Source organism: Phyllobates terribilis, unplaced genomic scaffold (genome assembly GCF_046119375.1).
Source record: "Phyllobates terribilis strain yellow unplaced genomic scaffold, ASM4611937v1 Scaffold_3__8_contigs__length_932513732, whole genome shotgun sequence".
Lineage (NCBI taxonomy): Eukaryota > Metazoa > Chordata > Amphibia > Anura > Dendrobatidae > Phyllobates > Phyllobates terribilis.
In genome coordinates, this window is record NW_027362763.1 from 68,847,644 (window position 1) to 68,870,796 (window position 23,153).

General features: G+C 41.2%; 1 protein-coding gene across 3 annotated transcripts in view; it reads left to right on the forward strand.

The window, feature by feature from the left end:
• LOC141258823 (cytochrome P450 2K4-like) overlaps window positions 1–22,597 on the forward strand; it is a 28,809-nt gene extending 6,212 nt beyond the window's left edge. Inside the window, exons 1-10 of one of the 3 annotated variants that reach the window (XM_073673985.1) lie at window positions 7,138–7,292; window positions 9,526–9,708; window positions 12,733–12,895; window positions 14,407–14,556; window positions 15,765–15,925; window positions 16,271–16,447; window positions 19,211–19,352; window positions 20,049–20,230; window positions 21,556–21,697; window positions 22,226–22,597. In XM_073673985.1, coding sequence (XP_073530086.1) covers window positions 9,535–9,708; window positions 12,733–12,895; window positions 14,407–14,556; window positions 15,765–15,925; window positions 16,271–16,447; window positions 19,211–19,352; window positions 20,049–20,230; window positions 21,556–21,697; window positions 22,226–22,404 — 1,470 coding nt within the window. In that variant the 5' untranslated portion in view covers window positions 7,138–7,292; window positions 9,526–9,534 and the 3' untranslated portion in view covers window positions 22,405–22,597. Of the gene's footprint in view, window positions 1–7,137; window positions 7,293–7,740; window positions 7,844–9,525; window positions 9,709–12,732; window positions 12,896–14,406; window positions 14,557–15,764; window positions 15,926–16,270; window positions 16,448–19,210; window positions 19,353–20,048; window positions 20,231–21,555; window positions 21,698–22,225 lie in introns of those variants that run through there. The other 2 variants (XM_073673987.1, XM_073673986.1) reach the window with 2 other exon arrangements.
• The last annotated feature ends 556 nt before the right edge of the window (window positions 22,598–23,153 follow it).

The window sequence follows — 23,153 nt, forward strand, 5'->3', positions numbered from 1 at the left end:
GCCATGAGAAAGCTAAGAGGTTGAATTTCACCATCTGCAAGCTCTTGGCTACAGAAATGCTGCCTTTCCGCCTGGTGGACACAGAGGATTTTCGAGACCTTATGTCCGTCGCAGTGCCCCAGTACCAGATGCCCAGTCGGCACTACTTCTCAAAGAAAGGTGTGCCTGCGCTCCACCAGCATGTCGCACATAACATCACCGCTTCTTTGAGAAACTCTGTGTGTGACAGGGTGCATTTCACCACAGACACTTGGACGAGTAGGCATGGACAGGGGCGTTACATGTCGCTGACTGGGCACTGGGTAACTATGGTGACAGCAGGACAAGGGGCTGCTGTCCAAGTCTTGCCGTCCCCACGAGTTGTGCGTCAATCCTCTTTATGTCAAAGTTCCTCCACTGCTTCTGCCTCCTCAACCTCCTCTCGGTCTTCCACCTGCACCCAAAGCCTGTCTGGTCATGCCACAAGCTTTCTAACTGCGCAGAAGGGATCCTGCACACCTCCTTACTATGCTGGCAGTAGGGCTCAACGTCATCAGGTGGTTTTTACATTGAAATGTCTGGGAAATGTGAGTCACACAGCTGAGGAGTTGTGGTCAGCTCTGGAGAACCAATTTCATGAATGGTTGTCTCCACTGGACCTGAAACCAGGGAAGGCCGTGTGCGACAATGCTGCAAACCTGGGTGCGGCCCTTCGCCGGGGCAATGTCACACACGTGCCTTGTATGGCTCACGTGTTGAACCTGGTTGTCCAGCAATTTTTAGCCCACTATCCCAGACTAGATGGCCTTCTGCAGAGGGCACGGTCGCTGTGTGCTCACTTCCGCCGTTCGCATCCCGCAGCTCAGCGACTTACATCTCTACAGAAGTCGTTGGGCCTGCCACTTCACCGGCTAAAATGCGATGTGCCTACCCGGTGGAATTCAACTCTGCACATGTTGCAGCGACTGTGGCAGCACCGACAAGCCCTGGTGCAATACGTTCTGACGTATAGCCTGGGCCAACGAGATTCAGAGGTGGGGCAAATCACGCTGGAGGAGTGGTCTCAGATCAGGGACCTATGCACCCTTCTGCACAGTTTTGAAATGGCGACGAAGATGTTTAGTGCTGACGATGCCATTATCAGCATGACTATTCCGGTGATTTACATGCTGGAGCACATGTTAAACAGAATTCGGAGTCAGGTGGTGGCACAAGAGGAGGTGGAGGAAGTAGAGGAGGAGGAGTTGTATGCGGAAGGGCTAACATCTGCAAGGTCCAGACGGTCGGCAGCACCAAGGCGGCAGGCATGTGAGGGTGGGGGAGATGGTTTTACCAGGGCGCATGGTAGCAGCCAAACTAGTGAGGAAGGTGCAGGAGCCCAGGAAGAAGTGGAGGACGAACTGATGGAAGACTCATCAGATGAGGGAGACCTTGATCACATTTCTGTTGTGCGAGGTTGGGGGGAGAGGACAGAGGAAGGAAGCATGATTGTTACCTCGCCACCAACACAACAGGGACTTGGTGCTCCTGGATGCGCAACACACATGAGTGCCTTCTTGCTGCACTACCTGCAACATGACCCTTGAATTGTGAGAATTAGAAATAATCCTGACTACTGGGTTGCCACACTGTTAGATCCCCGGTACAAAAGTAAATTTGCAGAAATTATTCCTGCCATAGAAAGGGATGCACGCATGCAGGAGTATCAGCAGAGACTGTTGCAGAATCTTACATGTGCTTTTCCACAAAATACCAGTGGTGCATGTAGTGAATCTCACAGTTCCAACTTGCCAACCGTGGGACCGTCAAGTGTTCAGCACTCAAACCGTAACAGAACCACAGTATCTGCTGGTAACATCAATTTTGCGGAATCATTTCACCACTTTTTTAGCCCATCCTTTGCAAGGCCACAGGAGACAAGAAGTCTGACACATAGTCAACGCCTAGAGACGATGGTACAGGAGTATCTCCAAGTAAACATTGAAGCCACGACTGTGTCACAGGACCCTTGCTCTTTTTGGGCTTCCAATCTGGATAAATGGCCGGAGCTAGCCACTTACGCCTTGGAGATCTTGTCATGCCCCGCAGCCAGCGTTCTGTCTGAACGTGTGTTCAGCGCTGCTGGTGGTGTGCTGACAGATAAGCGCACGCGGCTCTCCACTGATAATGTAGACAGACTCACGTTCATAAAGATGAACAAATCATGGATCCGAAACGACTTTTCTACCTCTGTGTCATCCTGGGGAGAGTAAAAGCTTGATGATTGGTTAAAATCACCCTACCAACCGTTTTAAGCTTTCAAATTACTAATCATGTTTATCTGTATCTTGACTGGAAAATAATTTGGGCTTTGTAGCAGTGTGCAGCACTGATCCTATTAGGCCATCTATACTAAAGCTTCACCAGATTTAAAATTACTAATCATGTTTATCTGTATCTTGGCTGGAAAATAATTTGGGCTTTGTAGCAGTGTGCAGCACTGATCCTATTAGGCCATCTATACTAAGCTCCACCAGATTTAAAATTAATAATAATTTTTAGTTGCATCTAGCCCGGAAAATAATTTTGGGGCTCCTAGATGCGCAAGACACATGAGTGCCTTCTTGCTGCACTACCTGCAACATGACCCTCAGATTGTCAGAATTCGAAGTAATCCTGACTACTGGGTTGCCACACTCTTAGATCCCGCACACTCTTCGATCAACCTTTTCATTTTAATAAAGAACAAAAAAATGGTCATTTTTGAAATTATAAGCATTAGCTGGTTATTAGAAACTGAAATCAAACAGTTTTCAACTAAAAACTTTATTCTAGGTGATGATACATTTGCACATAGGACCCCTTGTTCGAAAGGAGCTTCTGAACTCTCTCGTCCATTGAATTTGTCAGGTTTTGGATGGTTTCTGCTTCAATTGTTTTGCATGAGGACAGAATACCCTCCCAGGGCTGTTGCTTAGATGTGAACTGCCTCCCGCCATCATAGACACTCCTTTTAATGATGCTCCAAAGGTTCTGAATGGGGTAGAGGTCAGGGGAGCATGGGGGTCACACCATAAGTTTGTCCCCTTTTATGCCCATATCAGCCAGAGATGCAGATGTTTTATGTGCAGCATGAGATGGTGCATTATCATGCAGAAAAATGATCTTGCTGTGAAATACACGGTTCTTCTTCTTGAACCATGGCAGGAAGTGCTGTTTGAGAAAATCCACATACATTATGGAGTTCATCTTTAGCGCCTTCAGGGATCCTAAAGGGGCCGACAATCTCTCTCCCCATGATTCCAGCCCAAAACATTACTCCACCTCTTCCTTGTTGGCGCTGTAGCCGTGTTTGCGTGGGGTGTCCATCAACCAGCCATCCTCCACTCCATCCATCTGGACCATCGAGCGCTGCACGGCACTCATCCGTGAACAAAACAGTTTTGAAATCAGTCTTCATGTAATGTTTGGCCCACTGGAGCCGTTTCTGCTTGTGTGAAGTGGATAGAGGAGGTCGACAGGATGGCGCATGCACAGCTGCAAACCTCTGAAGGACCCTGCATCTTGTTGTTCGGGGGACGTTGGAGGCACAAGCAGCTTCAAAAACTTGTCTGCTGCTATGACAAGGCTTTTTTGCCGCTGCTCTTTCAACCTGACGTAATTGCCTGTAGGAAAGAGTCCTCAATTTGCCCTTATCAGCACGCACACGTGTGCACTGTGAATCAGCTACATACTTCTTGATTGCCAAGACACTTCACCCTGATCATCGCACAATGTTGATTGTAGTCATGCCTTGACCTAAACACTCCACAATTTGTTGCTTCTCAGCAGCCGACACATCCTTTTTCTTTCCCATTTTGGCAGAAAATGTAGGCTGCTTAATAATGTGAGAGAGCCTTCTTAAGTAGTCTTGCCTTTCATTGGACACACCTGCCAAACTAATTAGCACAGGTGTCTGCAATTGCTTACAGTGATATAAAGAGCCCTGACACACATCACCATCAATGAGTTTAACTGACAAACAAACAAATTCTTCCCTTATCACTCCTAAACACTTTTTGCATAATAATTTGGAACGCAGTGTACATGTGCTTTTCCACAAAACACCAGTGGTTCACGTAGTGAATCTTACAGTTCTAACTTGCCAACCGTGGTCTGTATGGAGTTGTTCAATAAAGGGCCCAAAATTAAGATAACATAGATGGGAGAGGTCTCTATGAATAGGAATTCCTAAGTATTTGATACCCTGTGAGGGCCAGGCAAAGGGAAAGTTGGACTGGATGGAATCCTATATGGATTTGGGGAGGGAGACATCGAGGGCCTCAGACTTCGCTGCATTGATTTTAATATTTTACCATGTAACAAAGTGATCTATTTCAGCCATAACAGCATGGATGGATATATGTGATTGAGTGATATATACTAGGACATCATCAGCAAATAGAGAGCACTTGTACTCGGTGCCTCCCACCTCAATCCACCTAATATTGGGGTTATGGCGAATTGATGAGAGCAGGTGCTCCGTCACTAGGATGTATAAGAGAGGGGACAGAGGACATCACTGCCTTGTCCCATTGGTGATTGTGAAAGGTGATGAAAATGTTCTGACGCACCCCCTGGGCCTTGGGACACCCGGAGCCGGACCCTTTTTGGTTGATGCTGGTGGTTGTAGTCTTCGTGGCGGCGACCCGGTTCCGTGGCTCAGGGCGGTCAAACCAGTGGCGGAACTATTTATGTGGTTTTGATGTTTAAATGTCCGACTACGCCACCCGTGGATTGCGGTCAGAGTGAACCGCCGCTACAGGGCAGACCGCTGAGGCTGGTGTTGTGGGTGCAGCAGAGCGTAGCATAACTCCCCACGGGAGGAGTATAGCCTCAGGGCAGTGTATGCGGAGGATGGGGGTGATGGTGCAGGGCAGCAGCAGTAACGACACGGAGTCAGTGATGCAGTTCAGGGCCTTTACTCACAGTTCTTATTATCCAGACCACGTCTGCAGGTAACGGCTGCCCACGTCGTACTGTGCTCACCAGGTGAGGGGCTCAGACAACTCCCAGATAACTTTGGATCACTTCACAGGACCCCCTTTGTGTGTCCTTTGTCTGGCCTTTCTTACCAACACTTCTGTCCGGCTGCCTCGGGCCTCCTCTTGGTAAACTTGGCGCCAGTTTCCCTGACCCTATGTGGTGCCTTCCTAGCGGGTGTAGCGAGGGGCTGCGCCACATAAAATGTCAGAGCCTCCGGTTTCTAGCTGAGGGTCGTTTCCTGCCTCCACTAGTTCGGGGACCGGTCTCCCCCTTTGGCCTGACCCCTCCACGCAGGTGGATTCGGGCGTGCGGTGGCGACTCGCCCGTCTGCACCCCTGGGATCCCTTCATTCCTCGTTCCTGGAGCCTTCTCCACTCCTCTTCCTTCCTTCTCCCTCTTCCAGGCCTGGGCCTCTGTTACTAGGCCCGCCTCTGAAGCAGAGCTCATGCAGAGCCCCTGCTCCCTGCCACTTATGCTCAGACTTCTCTGCACTGAACTAAGATGGTGCCCACCTTTTATACTCCCTTCTCAATGCACCCAGGAACTGCTTCCTCCCTGCTCCTGCACTACAGGGTTCCCCTTCCTCAGTGTTCCCTCCCCCCACTCCAGCCAGGGACAGGGACTGTCGTGCCCATCTCAGGGGCATATTGGTCGCCCTGCCCCACGGCAATGTGGTGTAATGCATGCAGGTGTCGGGTCCTGATCCACACTCCATCCTTACCTGAGAGTGAGATATCACACCTCTGGGTGAGGTGCAATACGTCTGTAGCAACCGAGCCCTCAGGGTGCTACAGTTCCATTTATCTTCAGCCTAGGTGACGTATTGCGATACAGGGCCGTGATTTTGGCTATAAAAGGGTCCCCTAGACCCCTACCCCAAGCTTTTTAAGAGAATCATATATGGCGTGCCAGGAGACTCTATGGAATGCTTTCTCAGCATCCAACGAGAGTATCTAATTACAAATTTTTAACTGCATCTAGCCCAGGAAATACTTTGTGCCTAGTAGCAGTGTCTGCTAGTCAGCGGATTATCCCGGCTGTTAAGCAAGCTGCACCACCTGTAGTTTAGACACTTAATTTTTTCAAAGGAAATGCTTCGGGACCATGGGATACTTAGTGAAGAGCATCAGGAGGCACCCCAAGGCATAGGGGCTGGGACTGGCAGTAGGATGCCTTGCGGTGGACAGCCGAGCTCGATCCTTATAAAAGCTTTTTAACTGCAGCAGCTTTAGTGGACGCTACTGGAGCTGGAATTACCGCGGCTGCTGGCATGAGACTTGCCCTCCAATAGATCCTTGTAAATGGATTTAAAGTGTATTCATTCAAATTAGAGAGACAATTTAAATTAAAAAGCTTAGAGCTGCCTCCACCACAGGGGGGCTCGCTCGACCCACCAGCGGACAGGCACCAGTATTGGGAGAGGGGGGCTGGCCGTCAGGGTTCACCGCGGCTCTGGCACAAACCCGGCGACACGGAGGTGGCACGGGCAGGAGCGGATTGGCCGTGTCGGCTTCTCACTTTTTGGATTTTAGAAGGGCATGACATGCCTATATCTGTGTCTCCCCCTCCTTTTACTCCTCCACCTCTTTTATTTTCGCATGACTATATGTACTTGTCACTTTTCCATGTGTTAGTTATGTCTTCTGAGCAGTTTGTCAGCTTTTGGACACCTTTGAAGGTGTTTTCTATGTGTTTCTATGTGTTTTTGTTTGCCTGCCATTGGTTTTAACGGTGTTCGAAGGTGTTCGACGAACAGTTCGACGAACAGTTCGGCGAACACACGGGTGTTCGACGAACCGAACCGAACTCGAACACTACGGGGGTGGCTCAACACTACTTGAGATTCGTGGCAAATCAATTTGCTGTGAAGCAAACTTTTGGGAAAAGCTGGCAAACTTGAATTTCAAATTATTCACTCATCTCTAATGCAAAGCCATCACACATATGATGAATTAAACACATATATAACAATGTATAACAATGTATACATTTCACCATTGATTGGGTCTCCTTGCAGAGAGTACTGCTCTGGTCGACTATGCTGACGAGCCCTTAGTGTTTTTATGTTGAAGATCTATAAAAAGTTTGTTATAATAATTTTATTATGCACAAAGGTCCATTGGCAGATTACTGACACATTTGATCACAGCTTCCTAGGGGCTAAGTACAGGGTGGAGTTACTTATAATGTTTTCATTTAATCAGCTGTTATCTGCCTTTAAAAGCCACCGGTGCAGAAAACAGAAGAGAGAAGAGTAAAGTAGGGCAGTGAGTTGTGTCCTGTATACAGTCTCTACCACAGGACTCCAGGTGCGATGACTTTTCTTACACTTTTCTTGAATTCTTTATTCATATCTATCTATCTATCTAGTGTTGATCGAGCGTGTATTGCTAACCCTTTCGGCGAGTATTTGAGGTGTACTCAGCATCTATATTAGTGTCGCCACGGCTGCAAGACAGATGTGACACATGCAGGGAATGCCTGTTTGTTAGGCAATCCCTGCAAATGTCACAGCTGTCTAATAGCCGTGACACATGCAGCCGTGGTGACACTAGATAGATGCTGAGCACGTCGCAAATACTCTGCGAGCACCCGAGCGTGCTCGCCGAAAGAGTTAACAATGCACACTCGATCAGCATTAAATCTATCTCATATACATCTTTCCTAGTTCTACACAATAATAGTGTCATGATTCCTCCGCTCAGTGTGTCTTGGATGCAGTGAGTGACAGTTTTGGCAGGTTGGTGAGTTACAGCTCAGTCATCCAATCTAGTGCAGCATCAGTATTTTGATAGACAGCTCATTCATCCAATCTGAGACTGGGAGGAGCTGAACTTCCTTCAGGTGTTCCCTGTTCTAAGTGAGTGAGCATTATATATGTGTGTGTGTGTGTGTGTTGTGTGTGTGTGTGTGTTGTGTGTGTGTGTGCATATATGCAGTTTGCATCAGTATGTGTGAGTATCTGAATGTAGTATGTAGTGACAATGCATATATGTGGATCCTTGTATATAGTGACTTTTAATAGTCCTATATTGTAGTAGTTATTTTCCAGGCTATATGTGGACATATTATTTGAACATCTTTATGATAGTATTATTTTAGTACAGTTTGGTAGTATTATTTACACACTGTATGGTTACACAGTGGTTAGCATGGTGGCTCAGTGGTTAGCACTGTAGCCTTGCAGAGCTGGGGTCTTGGGTTTAAATCCCACCAAGGACAACATCTGCAAGGAGTTTGTATGTTCTTCCCGTGTTTGTCTGTGTTTCCTCCAAGTTCCCTTGTTTCCTCCCACAATCCAAAGACATACTGATAGGGAATTTTGATTGTGAGCCCTAGTTGGGACAGTGATGATAATGTCTGTAAAACGCTGTGGAATATGATAGCGCTATATAAGTAAACCATAATAATATTAAGAATAATGGTGGAATTTGAGCATTGTGCCACTCTATTATTTAGATATTTGTTGAATCACCAAATTGGGCTTATTGGCACTTTGTATCGTCGGATTTTATATTTTCTGGTAATATTATTTGAAAACTGCATACCTCTGTTTTGTTGCTATTATATGTTATTTATTTATGTGTTTTGATACTCAAATTTTAACTATGTCAATATACATTGAGGTTAATCCAAAACATTCAGCAAACATAGCTGAGAACATAGACAAAACAGGAGAATCCTGGAACCTTGAATTTAACTAAAGAGATATTGCACAATTTTATTAAGTTAAAAAAATATAAAAAAAATGACCAAAAAACAATGTTTCAAACACAGAATCAGGCTGAGAGCAAATAGTAGTGCCTAATAAGTATAAGATGGAATCAATATCAAAATCAGGACAAATAACTGCAAGCAATTCCCCCATGATGAAGTGGTTACCATTGGAAGCAAAATGCGCGTAGGGGACATTGGGAATCCTTATGGATCTGGCTGTTTGTGCGCTTGGTGCCCTCTACTTTTCATGTATGTTCCTGAACTTTACTATGTAGACTGTGTGATGTTGGGAGTATAGATAGCACTAGCTATGCCCTGCCAATCTGGTGCTACACACAGCTGGGTTTTTACCTCCCATCTAACCCTTCTACCACTGAATGTATGTCATGTATGATAAAGGGTTTCTTTTGCATGTGGTTATAATTTATTTTCTTGTTATATCCCCTTTTTGCTGTGCTACTGCTAGGGATGTCCAGGAAAGACATAATATACTTATGCAATACATTTCCTTTTAATTCTAGCCGCAGCACAGGCTTTTCAGTACATCCAATAAATATTTCTTGCATCTAACTGGTATTCCTTTCATTATGAAAAGCAAATTGTTCCAAGACGATATACATGAAACCCTAATACAAGAGGGGTTGACTGCCTTTTTTTTGTGTTGCTGCCAGGGCAATGAGAATAACTTAATACATTGTTTTTCTTATGTTAATGGTTCAGTACTCATTTCTAAATACATATTGCTTTATTTCCAATTATGTGTAATCTACACACCCCATTATTCGTTGTTTTCTAATGCTTTTCATGTATTTTTAAATTTTACAGTGGGTCACCATGGATCTGGTCATTGTTCTCCTCTCCATCGTTGTCTTCTTATTTGTGGCCAGTGTTATTAAGAATCAAAAACAAAGCAATTACAAAAATTTCCCACCTGGACCAAAACCTTTACCCATCATTGGAAATGTCCTCATGATGGACACAAGAAAACCCCATAACACATTTATGCAGGTAAAACTTTATTGACCACCTCATGTGTATTGTTTGCAGGTTTAAGGTTAAAGGGGTTATATAACTTGGAATAAAAAATAATAAATAGATACCCTGTAAGTAAATAAATAGTAGTAATATATGTAAAAAACATAAGGTACTTAGTTGACATTTTTTGGATCAAAAAGCCTCCCCACCGCAACAAGGATTACCCAATCCGGATGGTCACTAACTCTAGTAAATCACTTCTCCATGTACCAGCAGATCTCAAAATAGATGGGGTTCAGAGATCGACCTGGGCCTGTGTTTTACACTTGCCTGTGGACAGCTAAATAGACGAAGTGCATAGACTAAATGGGGAGGGGTTCCAGGTTCCAGGCTTGGAATGAAAAGTCTGCAGTTTGTGACTGCACACTTTTGAATCCTGACAGCTTGCAGTGCACTCGCTGTCAGGAATCTCCAATAATGTCCGTGAAGGGAAATTTTCATACTTCCGTCAGTGACATGAAGACTAGAAGTGCTTGTCTTTGCGCAGTGCACTTCCATTGAGAGCATGTCTAGTCAGCATTGTTTGCAAGTATACAAATCGTATTCTCATGGTCACATGACCACCTGCTCTCACAGGCATAACCAGAGAATCCTGACAGCGAGCACACCTCAGGCTGTCATGACTCAGAAGTCTACAGTCAGATATAGTGATTGTAGACTTTCATCCCAAGCCTGGAAATCCACTAAAATGTCAATGGTTTTGTAACAATTGTGGCTCAGTAGTTAGCACTGTAGCTTTGCAGCGCTAAGGTCCGGGGCTCAATCGCATCAAGGACAACATCTGCAAGGAGCTGGTATGTTTTTAGAAAATAAAAATTCTATCATCCGCCATGGTATGAAATATTAAAACATGACTTTTAATGGCGTAATTTAAAATATGTAAGAACAAAAAATTTCAATAAATCTTTTTCCCCACCCCTCCCCCTCTTTTTGTCTCTCCGATTTTATTGAAATGTTTTGTTCTTACATATTTTAAATAACACAATTAAAAGTCATGTTTTAATATTTCATACCATGGTAGATGCTGGCATTTTTCTCCTCTACATTGCTCTCTGCCCAGAAGCCGGTCTGGAGTCCGTGCGCCACAGTTTTCGACTGAGGCATTCCTTCTACACTTGGTGAGCTGAACTCCGCCCCGTCTCCCATTTTTCCTTTTGATGTTCTCCTCGTGATTGCGTGGGTTTCCTCTTGCTCTGGTTTCCTCCCATACTCTAAAGACTTACTAATAGGGGATTTAGATTTTGAGCCTCAATGGAGACAGCAATGAGAATTTATGTAAAGAGATGTGTAAATTAATGGTGCTAAATAAGAAAGTAAAATAAATGAATAAAAAATATTACTCTTTGTTCACATTTGCTTCTGATCCTCAGTTACAAAATCTGTTGATTCAGACACTGATCCACATCTCTATCTGTGGATGCTCCAGTCAGGTAGTCTGTCTCCAATCCTTCTCCTGCTGTCCTCCTGTTCTGTTGTTCCCGCTGCTTCTAGTTATCAACTGATATCTTCTTTGAGGTTCATCCTCAGCAGCCATGGCTCTATACATCTTTATATGGGGGAGAACCAGATAATCCCTTATACTTTGCAACTCATAACCGCAAACACAACCTTAACAATCATAGATGGTTTCTGCCAAACAGTGTTTTCTACAGCCGACATTTCTTACAACTATGCTATACTTATGAATGTTCAACTGTAGGCTCCTATTGGTGGCATAGATAGCAGTGTAAGACCATGGAGGAGTAAGGCTCCACTAGTAGCCTTCATGTCAGGTACAGATTCAACAAGCAGAACAGAATGCAGCACTAGTCTTCCTAAAAAGGGGTTGAACACAGGAACATATCTGATAGACTCCTTTAAAAATCAGGATTGTCCACTGGTCGCCTTTTGTATCCATTAGAGATTAGTACAATTCAAATAGCCAGATTCTCTTTAATTTGGCAGGAAAATGTAATTTCCAGACCCAAGAGCATAATAAGCAGACAGGCAAAAAATGCATCATCTTCAACCTGAACCCTCACCTGTCCTGCTTCTGTTCTTCCACTGGCTCACTTCCACCATCCAGCTCCAGACGTCTTTTCTATCTTCCGCCATCTTCACTTGTCATCATCTCACATGACTTTATGACATGTGTTGCTCCATGACATCATGATCTCACTGGAATTCTTGCCAGCACCAGAGTGGCATAGAGTGAAGGTTATAGAGGAGACTGGAGCAAGAGGTAAGAAGCAAGCTAGCGGAGGACCGGAAAGGTAGCTGGCAGGCCAAGAAAGGTGAAACGCAAGTTAAGTAGAATGTTTTATTTTCTATCAGACCCTAGATCAATGTTTTCCAAATCACAGTCCTTGCGGTCCCCAACAGATCACGTCTGATTGCTGTATGAGGATTTTGTAAGGAATGTTTCCTCTATTTGGAACTATTAGTGACTGCCCCATTGGATTTTTGCCTTCCTTTGGATCAATATATTAAGCTAAAGGTTGATCTTGATGGACTTAAGTTTACCTTTAACCTTAAAAACTATGAAATTATGAAAAATTAAGGGTTCAGGTGAGTATAAAATTTTGTAAAATTCAAAGGAAATTTGATCCACCTCAAATGGATTCACTTAACTCTAGTACCCATCTTTTGCTAGATCTGGCAATATTATGTGGTTTTCTATTGTGAACGTACACCAATATCTAGATGTGAAAAAACTCTTATTTGGTGTTTAGATGTCATTACGTTGGACTTTAGATCTGAAAAATTAGCATCAGGGCAAGCATCTATATTTCTATGACTGAATCCTCTGAACGCTAGTTAGCCATTATTAAGATTTCAAAATGGGTGTTAGTCAGTCACCCATAATGGATAATGTCTACTATAAGGATAGTGTGGGTAGAACTTGATACTAATTAGAGAAGAACTAGTCAAAATCAACCTCCTATGATGGGTGATCATGAAAAAAGGTAATACAATTTCAGGCAATTGGTGATAGTATGATCATTTTTGTATTCACAGTTGGCTAAGGAGTATGGCCCAGTCTTTAGTATCCAGATAGGAATGTCAAAATCCATCATCTTATGTGGTTATGATATCATTAAAGATGCATTAATCAACAATGCTGACTATTTTTCGGAAAGGCCAGATACACCAGTGTTTTTAGAGGCTTTAAAAGGCAACGGTAAGTCTTTGCTTTCATTACAATTTTTTAAATCTTTTTATTAAAGATGTTTTATGTTTACTATACTCGTCTATTAGCTGGAAAAAGAACTGCTATAAAGTGTGTATCCTCCTTAGAGAACCAATCATGTCCAAGTATTACATCAAGTTAATCAAGATTTCATAAGACTCTGTGTAGTGTCTCTTTTCTCATGTGGTGGCACTGGAGAGGAGTTGAGTGGCTGCAAATTGGCTACTAAGTTAATGCTTTTTATTGGTACATAGAGTACTTTAAGTCCATGGATAAATCATATGTGGTGGGGTTAGGTTAAGCCTTACATCTGAAAATATTCTGGACCAGAAGATAGAGGCCTTTGTCTTTGACTGAAGTCCAATACTTGTTCTATCCCTCCTATAACTACACCTGAAATTAAATATTTGCCTAAATTTGGAATTTAAAAAATAATTAGAAAACTCAACTGAATAAAATTATTTATAAATCAATATTATATTTTGGGATTTCAACTTTACAAGTGAGTTTTTTTTCTCTCTCTTATATGATTGCCTAATAAGCCAAGATATGTGATATTATGGTGCTGATTTAATAGACATGGGGACTGGGGCAGTAAACAGAGTGTTGCCCGCTTAACAAAGGCAGACAGTTGGGCTTGTAGTGGCAAGATATGCAGCCCATATACATGTTTATGCCTATAAGATTAATCCTTCATTTTTATCATTGCAGTTTTTCAAAAGTCAAAACATGTTTTTTACCATTCACGTAAGAGATTTGATTAAAATGATTTTTATAAGAATGAAAATATACCAAGGCTGCCAGATAAGAGCCATGACAATCTCCTCCTAACGTTGGCATCCCTTGCACCTCTTCAGATTAGTAGGCCCAGTGGGATTTAATGTGCATATCATGTATCAATGATGACATCACATTGTACTTACTAATCAAAAGTGGCATCAAAGATGCCAGTGGGTAGGCGGAGGTTGTCAAGGATCTGGTTCAGCAGCCACTGACCGCCGACGTGACTGCTAGTGACTGCTGATGATGCAGGCAGACCCACATCTTCTGTCTGTGTTTTCGTCTTCACTGCAGTGTAATATTGTTCCAGTTTGCAGCAAGGGCATGTAGGCAATTAATTGATGGGGTTATAAAGAATGCAATCTTTGGATCCCCAGGTTTAGGTCTTCTTAGAGAACCCTGTGAGAAGGGCCGCCCTGAACTACAGTTCAGGAACAGGGATTGTGGGGACAGTGGAATAATGTATATGCCACCTAAGCAGAATGATGTGCTCATGCAATGGCTGCAAGGTTGCAGGGGAAGTGATTGGTGATATTTTGGAGACAGAGCTCCTGGATGAGGAGAATAGTCCCTGTACAGAGGAAGTTGGTGTCAGCAACTACAAGAAAGACCCCTTTTTTTGTTTTGAGGTCCATGAGGGGATTTACTAATTTTGTGTTTGGCCAGTAAAGCCTTAAATATCAATTTTAGTACATACCATATGTCCATTGTCTTCTCTTCAGGTGTTGTATTCTCCAATGGAGAGAACTGGAAAGTGATGAGAAGATTCACCCTCTCCACATTACGAGATTATGGAATGGGAAGGAAGACCATAGAGGACAAGATCATTGAGGAAGCTGAGTGTTTAATACAAAAGATGAAATCATATAAAGGTGAGTTATATAGTAAGTCACCATGAATAATACTGTGTCTAAGATTGTTCAATTATAAATATAATACAGATACCTTTTGAACAAACATCTATTGTAAGAGCAGGAGTCCCTCTGTCATGGAGGGCTGGTTATCAATTAACATCTTTAGCTTAATTGAAGTAGAAAGGAATTAAGGAATTGATGACAGTCACTATTGGATTCCCATCCATTTTTTACTTTTGTCATATTGTGACATGCAGAAGTAGTGTTGTTGATTTAAAAGCATTCAGCAACTATTAGAAGTAACACAAGCACAGGAGATAGAAAGTGTTGTGCTCCAGAAGCATCTAGCAACTAGAGCGGTTAAGACAGTCACAGGAGAAGGGGAGTGTTTTAGCAGAGTCCCAGGGGAATTGTGAGGAAGTTGTTTACTGTCTGGCCAGAGCTGAAGAGAAAGGTGGGTTATGATCTGTATCTCACAGAAGTCAAGGGAACAGAATTCAGGTCAGGGGGAAGCCAAACAAAAGTCAGACTCTCTGAGCTTACAGTGTGGAGTATTATCGGCTAGGAAGATAAGGACTGGAAGGAAGCCTGTCATACAGATCTACAGATCAACTCCCTCAGCACACCCTCCCCCCTCCATTTCCATTCAGGATAAAGAATGCTGTGTACTATTGAGTCATTGTGAAGGAAAAGCCTGTGGTTGTGTATGCATTAAAACTGTGCTGTACTGTGCTACTGGATAATAGACTGTGTACTGCTGTGCTGAAAAGGAGACTGTACTGTTATGACTGGAGCCTGTTGCTCAAAGAGACATTTTCATTTCACGGGCAGTTTCTCATTAAATGTTACTGTTCTACCATTTATGAAGACTCTTGTTAGATGTGTCTGGTCAGCAACTGAATCTATTGTGTGCCTGAGAGAAGCTGCAGCCTATGGTCGCCCTGAGTAACGGTTCCCCAGGGTTCCAACAAATTCATGTTACCAGTCTCACCCCTATCTGAACTTAGGCGACGTGTAACAATATATTGCAAAGTTTGATTATCTATCAAACCTTTATGACATAGCCTGTAAATATAGCGATACAGAAACATGTATCTCTACTGGTTGAGGTGACATCTTTGGTGTAAATTCAAGTTCATGTAATAAAAAATATTAATCAAATATTCAACACATATCAATAAAATATAAAAACTATAAATATTTATACTTTTCTTTATTTTTTTCAGGAAAACCCTTTGATAATGTCACCGGTATTTATGCTGCTGTAACCAATATAATTGTGTCCATACTCTTGAGTAAAAGATTTGATTATGAAGATCCAACAATACTGCGGCTTATGGGCTTAGTCAATCAAAATCTAAAACTTTTAGCCAGCCCCTGGGTCATTGTAAGTAATTAATATGTTGGTCTTTCCTAAGTGATTATTCAAGGATGTGTAATTAAGGGAGTGCACTTTTGAAATTGTGGAAGGTTCGATCAGTAGGGACAATTTCTAGTCAATCTTATATATCTAAACTAGGAAGAGCAATTTTGTTGTGGTCAATGTTAGCTTGTAACCATGAGTGTGGAATAGGTTACCACACATTTAGAGTGTCAGAATTATTCTGTCCGTCAACCTAATATATATATATATATATATATATATATATATATATGTTTAGTTATCTAATGTTCATATATTTTCATTAGAACATATTCTCAAAGCTTTATTTTCTTTTCATGTATGCTGAAGCTGTACAATAGTTGTCCTTCCCTTGTAAAATGGCTGCCCGGAGCTCACAAAACTATTTTCGAAAATTTTAAAGAACTTAATAACTTCATAAGAAGAACATTTATGAAACAGAAGAAAGAGCTGGATGTGAATGACCAGAGGAACCTCATTGATGCCTTCTTGGCCAAGCAACAAGAGGTAGAATGAACATTTTATCAGCTAATAAAATGTAATATTATTAAAAAGAAACATACAAAAAGGTAAAATTAAAAAATATTGTCAAAAACGTAAAAGAACATAGTCAATTAATTATGCAAACAACATAACCAAGTAAGAAGCATGCGCACAATACTCTACAAAACATATATGAGCCCGCTCACTTTGAATGAGGCTTCCAATGACCTCAACATGAAAATACCACCCTTGACAGGTGCGGTGAAGCGGTAATCCAAGATAAAGAGTTTTTTATCGGATTTTCCATTGTCTGGAAAATTCTTTATCTTGCACAACCCTCTAAAACTTATACAGCTATCAAGAAGTTAGGTTGAGTTTACAGTCCATGTAATAGAAGTGTTAGATTAGCCCACAAACTTGGCACAAACTGGTAATAAAGTCTAAAAGTACCAACATGTAAAAAATTACTTGCTGGTAAAGGCAATTACTTGTTAGGATGTGGTTAGAGCTTGCAGGACTTCTCAAGGGTGGGAATAAGTGATGTTGGGAAACTGAAGACTACTTTTTGTTGTCGTCCTTGATATCCCTGGTGCCACTGTCTATGGCTGAGAGCAAGTTCCTGGCTAAATGGCCGGACCTTCTGAGGTCTGAGGAAAACGTATATTACAAAGTACATCTGCCAGGCAAAAGGAAATTCATAGGATTGTGTCGTGTAAATTTGATTAACCATTGGTTGAAAAGGGTTGCAGTTCTTCAGTCCTTCTGTTCCAGAGAACCATTAGGTTACCAATGTTAGTACCTTATCTGGTTCTGAAACCAGAAGAATAAGGATTTTTTTTCAACACAATAGGAACATAATCTCCAGTCTAACATTGCACCAATGTTAATGATCATGATATCAGAGCCATGACCTTACACACTTATACAAGAAACTCATTGGCTTTCGGCCTCAGAAGAGGTTCAATTCAAATTAAATACTATGGACACCTTTGACATGCGTTAGTGGTTACCTTCTGTTAATAAAATGGCACCATATTTCAGTCTGCAATCTTCATTATTTAATTCACTTTAAGACCTTGTGATATACAGGTTGCTTCAAATTTCAGATTTTTCTATTATGGGAGTGTCCCTCTCAGTAATCTAGGCTGGATGTCAGGTTTGTGTGTATTCCAGGTGTTGAGGGTTTCAGTAGTTCATATAAAATCACAGCTCCTATTATACATGTTTGTCCACTTCATGTGCTTACCACCTTTTCTTTAGTGTGGTTTCTCTGCCCTCCTTGAGAATGTACAGGCTTTCTCAGCGGTTCACATAGAAACGATCTGTGTACAACTACCTGATCTCTCTGTTGTTTTCTCTAACGTAAAAAAAAATGGTAGGAAGAACAAAAAGAACAATCAGAAGTAGAAGATCTGTAACATTTTTTCAGATCATTCAGCCAGGAAAGTGACACTCTAATGGACACTTTACCAGAGAAAAATACTACAACTCGTTTACAGAAGACTATATACGTTGTTATTATTATTATTATTATTATTATTATTTCATGTGAAAAAGGGATATGCATAGCAAAAACAATTACAATGATCTTTAACAAAACGTGACAGCGACTGGTACAGGAGGAGTGAGGACCTTGCCCGCGAGGGCTCACAATCTACAAGGGATGAGTGAGGATACAGTAAGTGAGGGTAGAGCTAGTCATGCAGCGGGATGATGGATCGATGGTTACTGCAGGTTGTAGGCTTGTTGGAAGAGGTGGGTCTTCAGGTTCCTTTTGAAGGTTTAAACTCTGGGCGAGAGTCTGATATGTTGAGGTAGAGAGTTCCATACTAGGGGGGATGCATGGGAGAAGTCTTGTATGCAATTTTGGGAAAAGGAGATAAGAGTGGAATAGAGAAGAAGAATTTGTGAGGATCGGAGGTTGCGTGCAGGTATGTAACGGGAGACTAGGTCACGGATATATGGAGGAGACAGGTTGTGAATGGCTTTGTATGTCATGGTTAGGGTTTTGAACTGGAGTCTCTGGGCAATGGGGATCCAGTGAAGGGATTGACAGAAAGGAGAGGCCAGGGAATAGCGGGGGGACAGGTGGATTAGTAGGGCTGCAGAGTTTAGGATAGCTTGGAGGGGTTGTACGTTGTAGAAGGTTGTACACCATGCCATCAGGAAGCAAATGAACAATAAAAATAAAATCTGTATGAATATGTAAATAGCCTTGGTAAATTGTGTTTAAGTCAGATTGATTGTGGGCTGAATCCACGTTTCAAAGAATTATGGATGAGATTTGGATGACATTGTTATCTTAATCCTAAACCTGGAGAGTCATTTAAATAAGGTTCAAGATGTCAACTTCATTTGATAATCTGGGTTTATTTTGCTTACCCAGGATAGTGTGCCATACCCTTGGAACAAGCTTAAATGGGTTGTCCATTCTTATCTTGCCGTACCATTGGTCAAGTTTCCTGCTGGATTCCTTGCCTCTTGATGAGAAAAGCATATCACCACTGAAGCTAATCAGTGTTTGAGTCAGAATAAACAAAGTAAAGCTAGAATAACACAGTTTCTAGCATATTGGAACTATCGTTTGACACAGAGAATAGGCCAGAAAAATGCTAAGGGATTACTGATGGTGGCTGAGATAAACTACAAATTTCGTCTGCGTCCTAGTAGTGACAAAAGATGATTATTTCCTAGTATAGTATTTAAATTAGTGTTCTAGAAAAAAATAGATAAAAGACAATATTTCAGTATTTCATATTTCCATTTTACTTTGTTTTTTTTTTCCAGGGGAAACCAGAATCCACACAGTTTTATCACAATGAGAATTTAACTACTCTGGTGTCAGATTTGTTTGGGGCTGGAATGGAAACCACATCAACCACATTGAGTTGGGGGATTCTGCTCATGATGAAATATCCGGAAATTCAATGTAAGAAATTAACTAAAAGAATATTAAAAGATTAAAAATGTACTGATCATACAGTTTTAGAATATAGATCACATAAGGTCCTTCACCAGTATTATTTATTTTTTGACACATAGATAGATAACATGAATGAGTCCACATGGGCCGGCCTTACAGATAGCTTCTCAAAGAACTGAAGTAAGAGATGCACTCTTGTCATTTAGCTCAGCCATTTTAACATTTTCACTGCAATCCCACACCCACAAATTTAAAGACAAATTATAAAAAATAGTGGATAAAAGTAGGGATTATAATTTAATCAGATCTTTGCTTTACTCCCTATATCCAATCACTAACTCGCTAAAATCACCTGCACCTCAAAAAATTCTTCAGAATATAGGCTTTTCTTTCTTTTGAAACTGCAAAAACTTTGACTTACTCCAATTTATCCTTAATGCAGTAGGCAGGGTCATATTTCTGTACAGCCACTACACCGATGCCTCCTCTCTGTGCCAGTCATTGCACTGGTTGCCCATGCACTTTACAATATAACATAAACTTATCACACTCACCAACAAAGCTCTCTATAATGAAGAACCTGAACATGCTCTTCAATAGCGGCTAAAACGTCACATCCCAAGAAATTATTTTTGCTTCATTCTGTTAGTGTTTTAATATGGAATATAATGTGTACATATTTGTAAATATCTGTTTTAACAGTAAAAGTGCAAAATGAAATTGAACGAGTCATCGGGTTGGCACAGCCTCAGACAGATCACAGGAAACAAATGCCATATACAGACGCCGTCATTCATGAAATCCTTAGGTTTGGGGATATTGCGCCAGCTGCTTTACATTCAGCGTCTCAAGATGTTACTTTTCATGGCTATTTTATTCCAAAGGTAGTGTCACCATTTCTTTGTTTATTCTTTTAGACCATTAAAAATTTAATGATATTGTGATTTCAGACATAGACTAGAGCTACATTATCTGGGCAAAAATGGTAGTAGAGAAAAGGATGATGGGAGAGAAGAAGGATCTGAATCCATCTGAATCCTTCTGATCTGAATGAAAGGAGAAGAATCTGTAAGCAAGGCAGCGAAGTCCAGAGAATAGAAGACTAATAAGATTATGTAGGTAGTAAGCAGGTCCATTACTGGCTGGTGACGACTTACAGTAAACAAGAAAATGAGACCTCAACTTCAAGAACTAGACACAAGACTTAAGTAATATGTAAGGGTATGGTGTTGTTCCATGAGTTATGAAGCTTATGGAAAGGAAAGAGTGGAAGCCAAGCATTTACAGGATACAACTATGGTAGAGAGCAAGTTTAGAACATCATTAGGTAGACATAGGAGGAATAAAAAAGGAGAATGTTCTCAGGAGGTTGTGCATTATCGCTGAGATTGTGTTTCACTGGAAGGTTAGAGGCTAAAGCCCAAATTCTTTCTTAAGGTATACCCTCCAATTCCTCCAAAAAGTACAAATACCACTCTTCTTTTTTTTCCTGTAAAAGTACAAGTAAGTACCATACCACATCTGAAGAAACAGGAGGTGGACAAACCTTTTCCTTTCTCCAAGCCAATGAAGTCAGAATATACTGCCTTATACAGTACAGTAATGATTAGAACTGACTAGTGAAGAGATCTGACAAAATTCCGCATCTCCGGCTTTTTCACTCAAAGCCATAACTTTCAGGTGTTATCAGGCCTCTGAGGTCACTGTGCACCCTGCTGATGCTGTACACGTTGTGACATCATGGTCCATCACAATCTTACGACACACAGTAATCTTGAAGGCCTGCTTGCAGCCAGAAGTCCCACTCTAGATTGTAGAGGCCGGAGATGCGACATTATGGTGGAGAGAAGAGCCGCTGAGGACCGGATGGTGAGCAGCGGGGGAAGGGGCACAGGTGAACAGTGAGTTTTAGTGAAGTTTCTTAAAACTTTTGCTGACTCTCTATGGATAAGCAAAATTGCGAGCAGCTAACCAGCATATTTACATAAAAATCCGTATTCTGGAGACTATGGATTTTTGGAAAATTCTTGTATTGTTAAATTCCATGCAAATAAATTACTCCATCTCTAGAATTGATCAATTAAAGGATCCCCTTCAAATGACAATACCTAAATTAATTGAATTTCATTTTTTAAAGTAGTACTACTATTGTGTTTCTTTTCCAGCATTTATATTCCTTACCATAATTTTATGTAACCTTATCTTCCAGGGAGCAAGTGTGATTGCTCTTCTTCATTCGGCTCTCAGAGATAAAGCTTACTTTGAGAAACCATATGAGTTTTACCCAGAACATTTTCTTGACTCGAATGGAAATTTCAAGAAGAATGAGGCCTTCATACCATTCTCATTAGGTAACATTAATAATAACTAACTAGTCATGAGCGAGTATGTTTGGTTAACCCTTTCGGCGAGTATACTCGTGCGAGTACCGAGTATCTTCAGCATTGTTTCTTAAGCATTCCTCACATGTATTAAAGCTTTCAAACTGTCGCAAATCATGCACACGGGAGTGATTTCAACATATCACCGAGTACGCTGAAGACACTCGGTACTCGCATGAGTATACTCACCGAAAGGGTTAACCGAACATACTTTCTCATCACTATAAATAACTTATTCTTTGGAGGGATGAGGTCAGTATATTAATACTATAATTATTATTAACAATACAATACTTATTCCTTAACGAAAGAAAATCTCATACAGCTACATTGCCAAGAAAAAATGAGTATACCCTCAAGTCCAAAACTGGCCCAGTCTTTGATTAATGTTTCCATGAAACCAATTTTGAAGGAGAAATTAGGAAAAACACAGAAAAAAATACATTCTTTGGATTTAATAATACCTTCACATATTTATTATTTTGGACTGCTTTACAGGGAAAAGAAGTTGTGCTGGAGAGACCTTGGCTAAAATGGAGATATTTCTCTTCTTTACATCATTGCTGCAAAACTTCACATTCCATCCACCAGCTGGAGCTAAACTGGACCTTACCCCTGCCTTGGGGTTAACAAATGCCCCCCAACCTTATAAAATCTGTGCCGTGTCTCGCAGATAGACTATGATCATCTTCAATCGTAATGTGATGGATACTTCACGTCATAGGAAAAAAAATAATTGTAAATGTTTCAACAATTCTGTAATCTATCAAGATATCAGGAAATTTGGTTTCGTACATTTTTTTATAGCATTTTTTTTTAATCAAAATGAAAAATTATTGAAAAATAATAATAATAAATTACTTCATACAACTTGTTTTAGTTTGGGTTTTATATTTTATTGTGAAGATTGAGGAAAGTCATCTAACAGGCCATGAGGAAAACATTCCAGTATTGAATTGCATTGGTTCCAAGCTTAAAGTTAAGGTAGATCTTGATCTACAGTTTGGTGACATTTCTTATGTTTGAGGCACCAGTGTTATCCAACTCCACTGTGGTGAAATTAGAAAGTGCTGCTTCACATAGAAAATTATTACTTTGTGTCCTAAAATAATGCACTTCTATTTCATATGAAAATCCATTAAATCTGTGATATCCAACAACTCAGAAAAAGAGATCTATGACTATAACTAAAACTCCAAAATGTTATTTAGATTTCATATAAAAAAATACAATAAAATCATTTAAGTCAAGGATGCCGCATATAGGGACAAACCACTCCTGTATAGCTTAATCAAACTAGTAAGGCAAAGAAGTAAATGTAAAACATCATTGGGATTAGATAATAATAAATGTTAGTCCAACAAATTACTATTCCTGAGTGATTATCATTGGAAGAAGCCAGAAAGGTGAAATGCGCGTCAGGGTA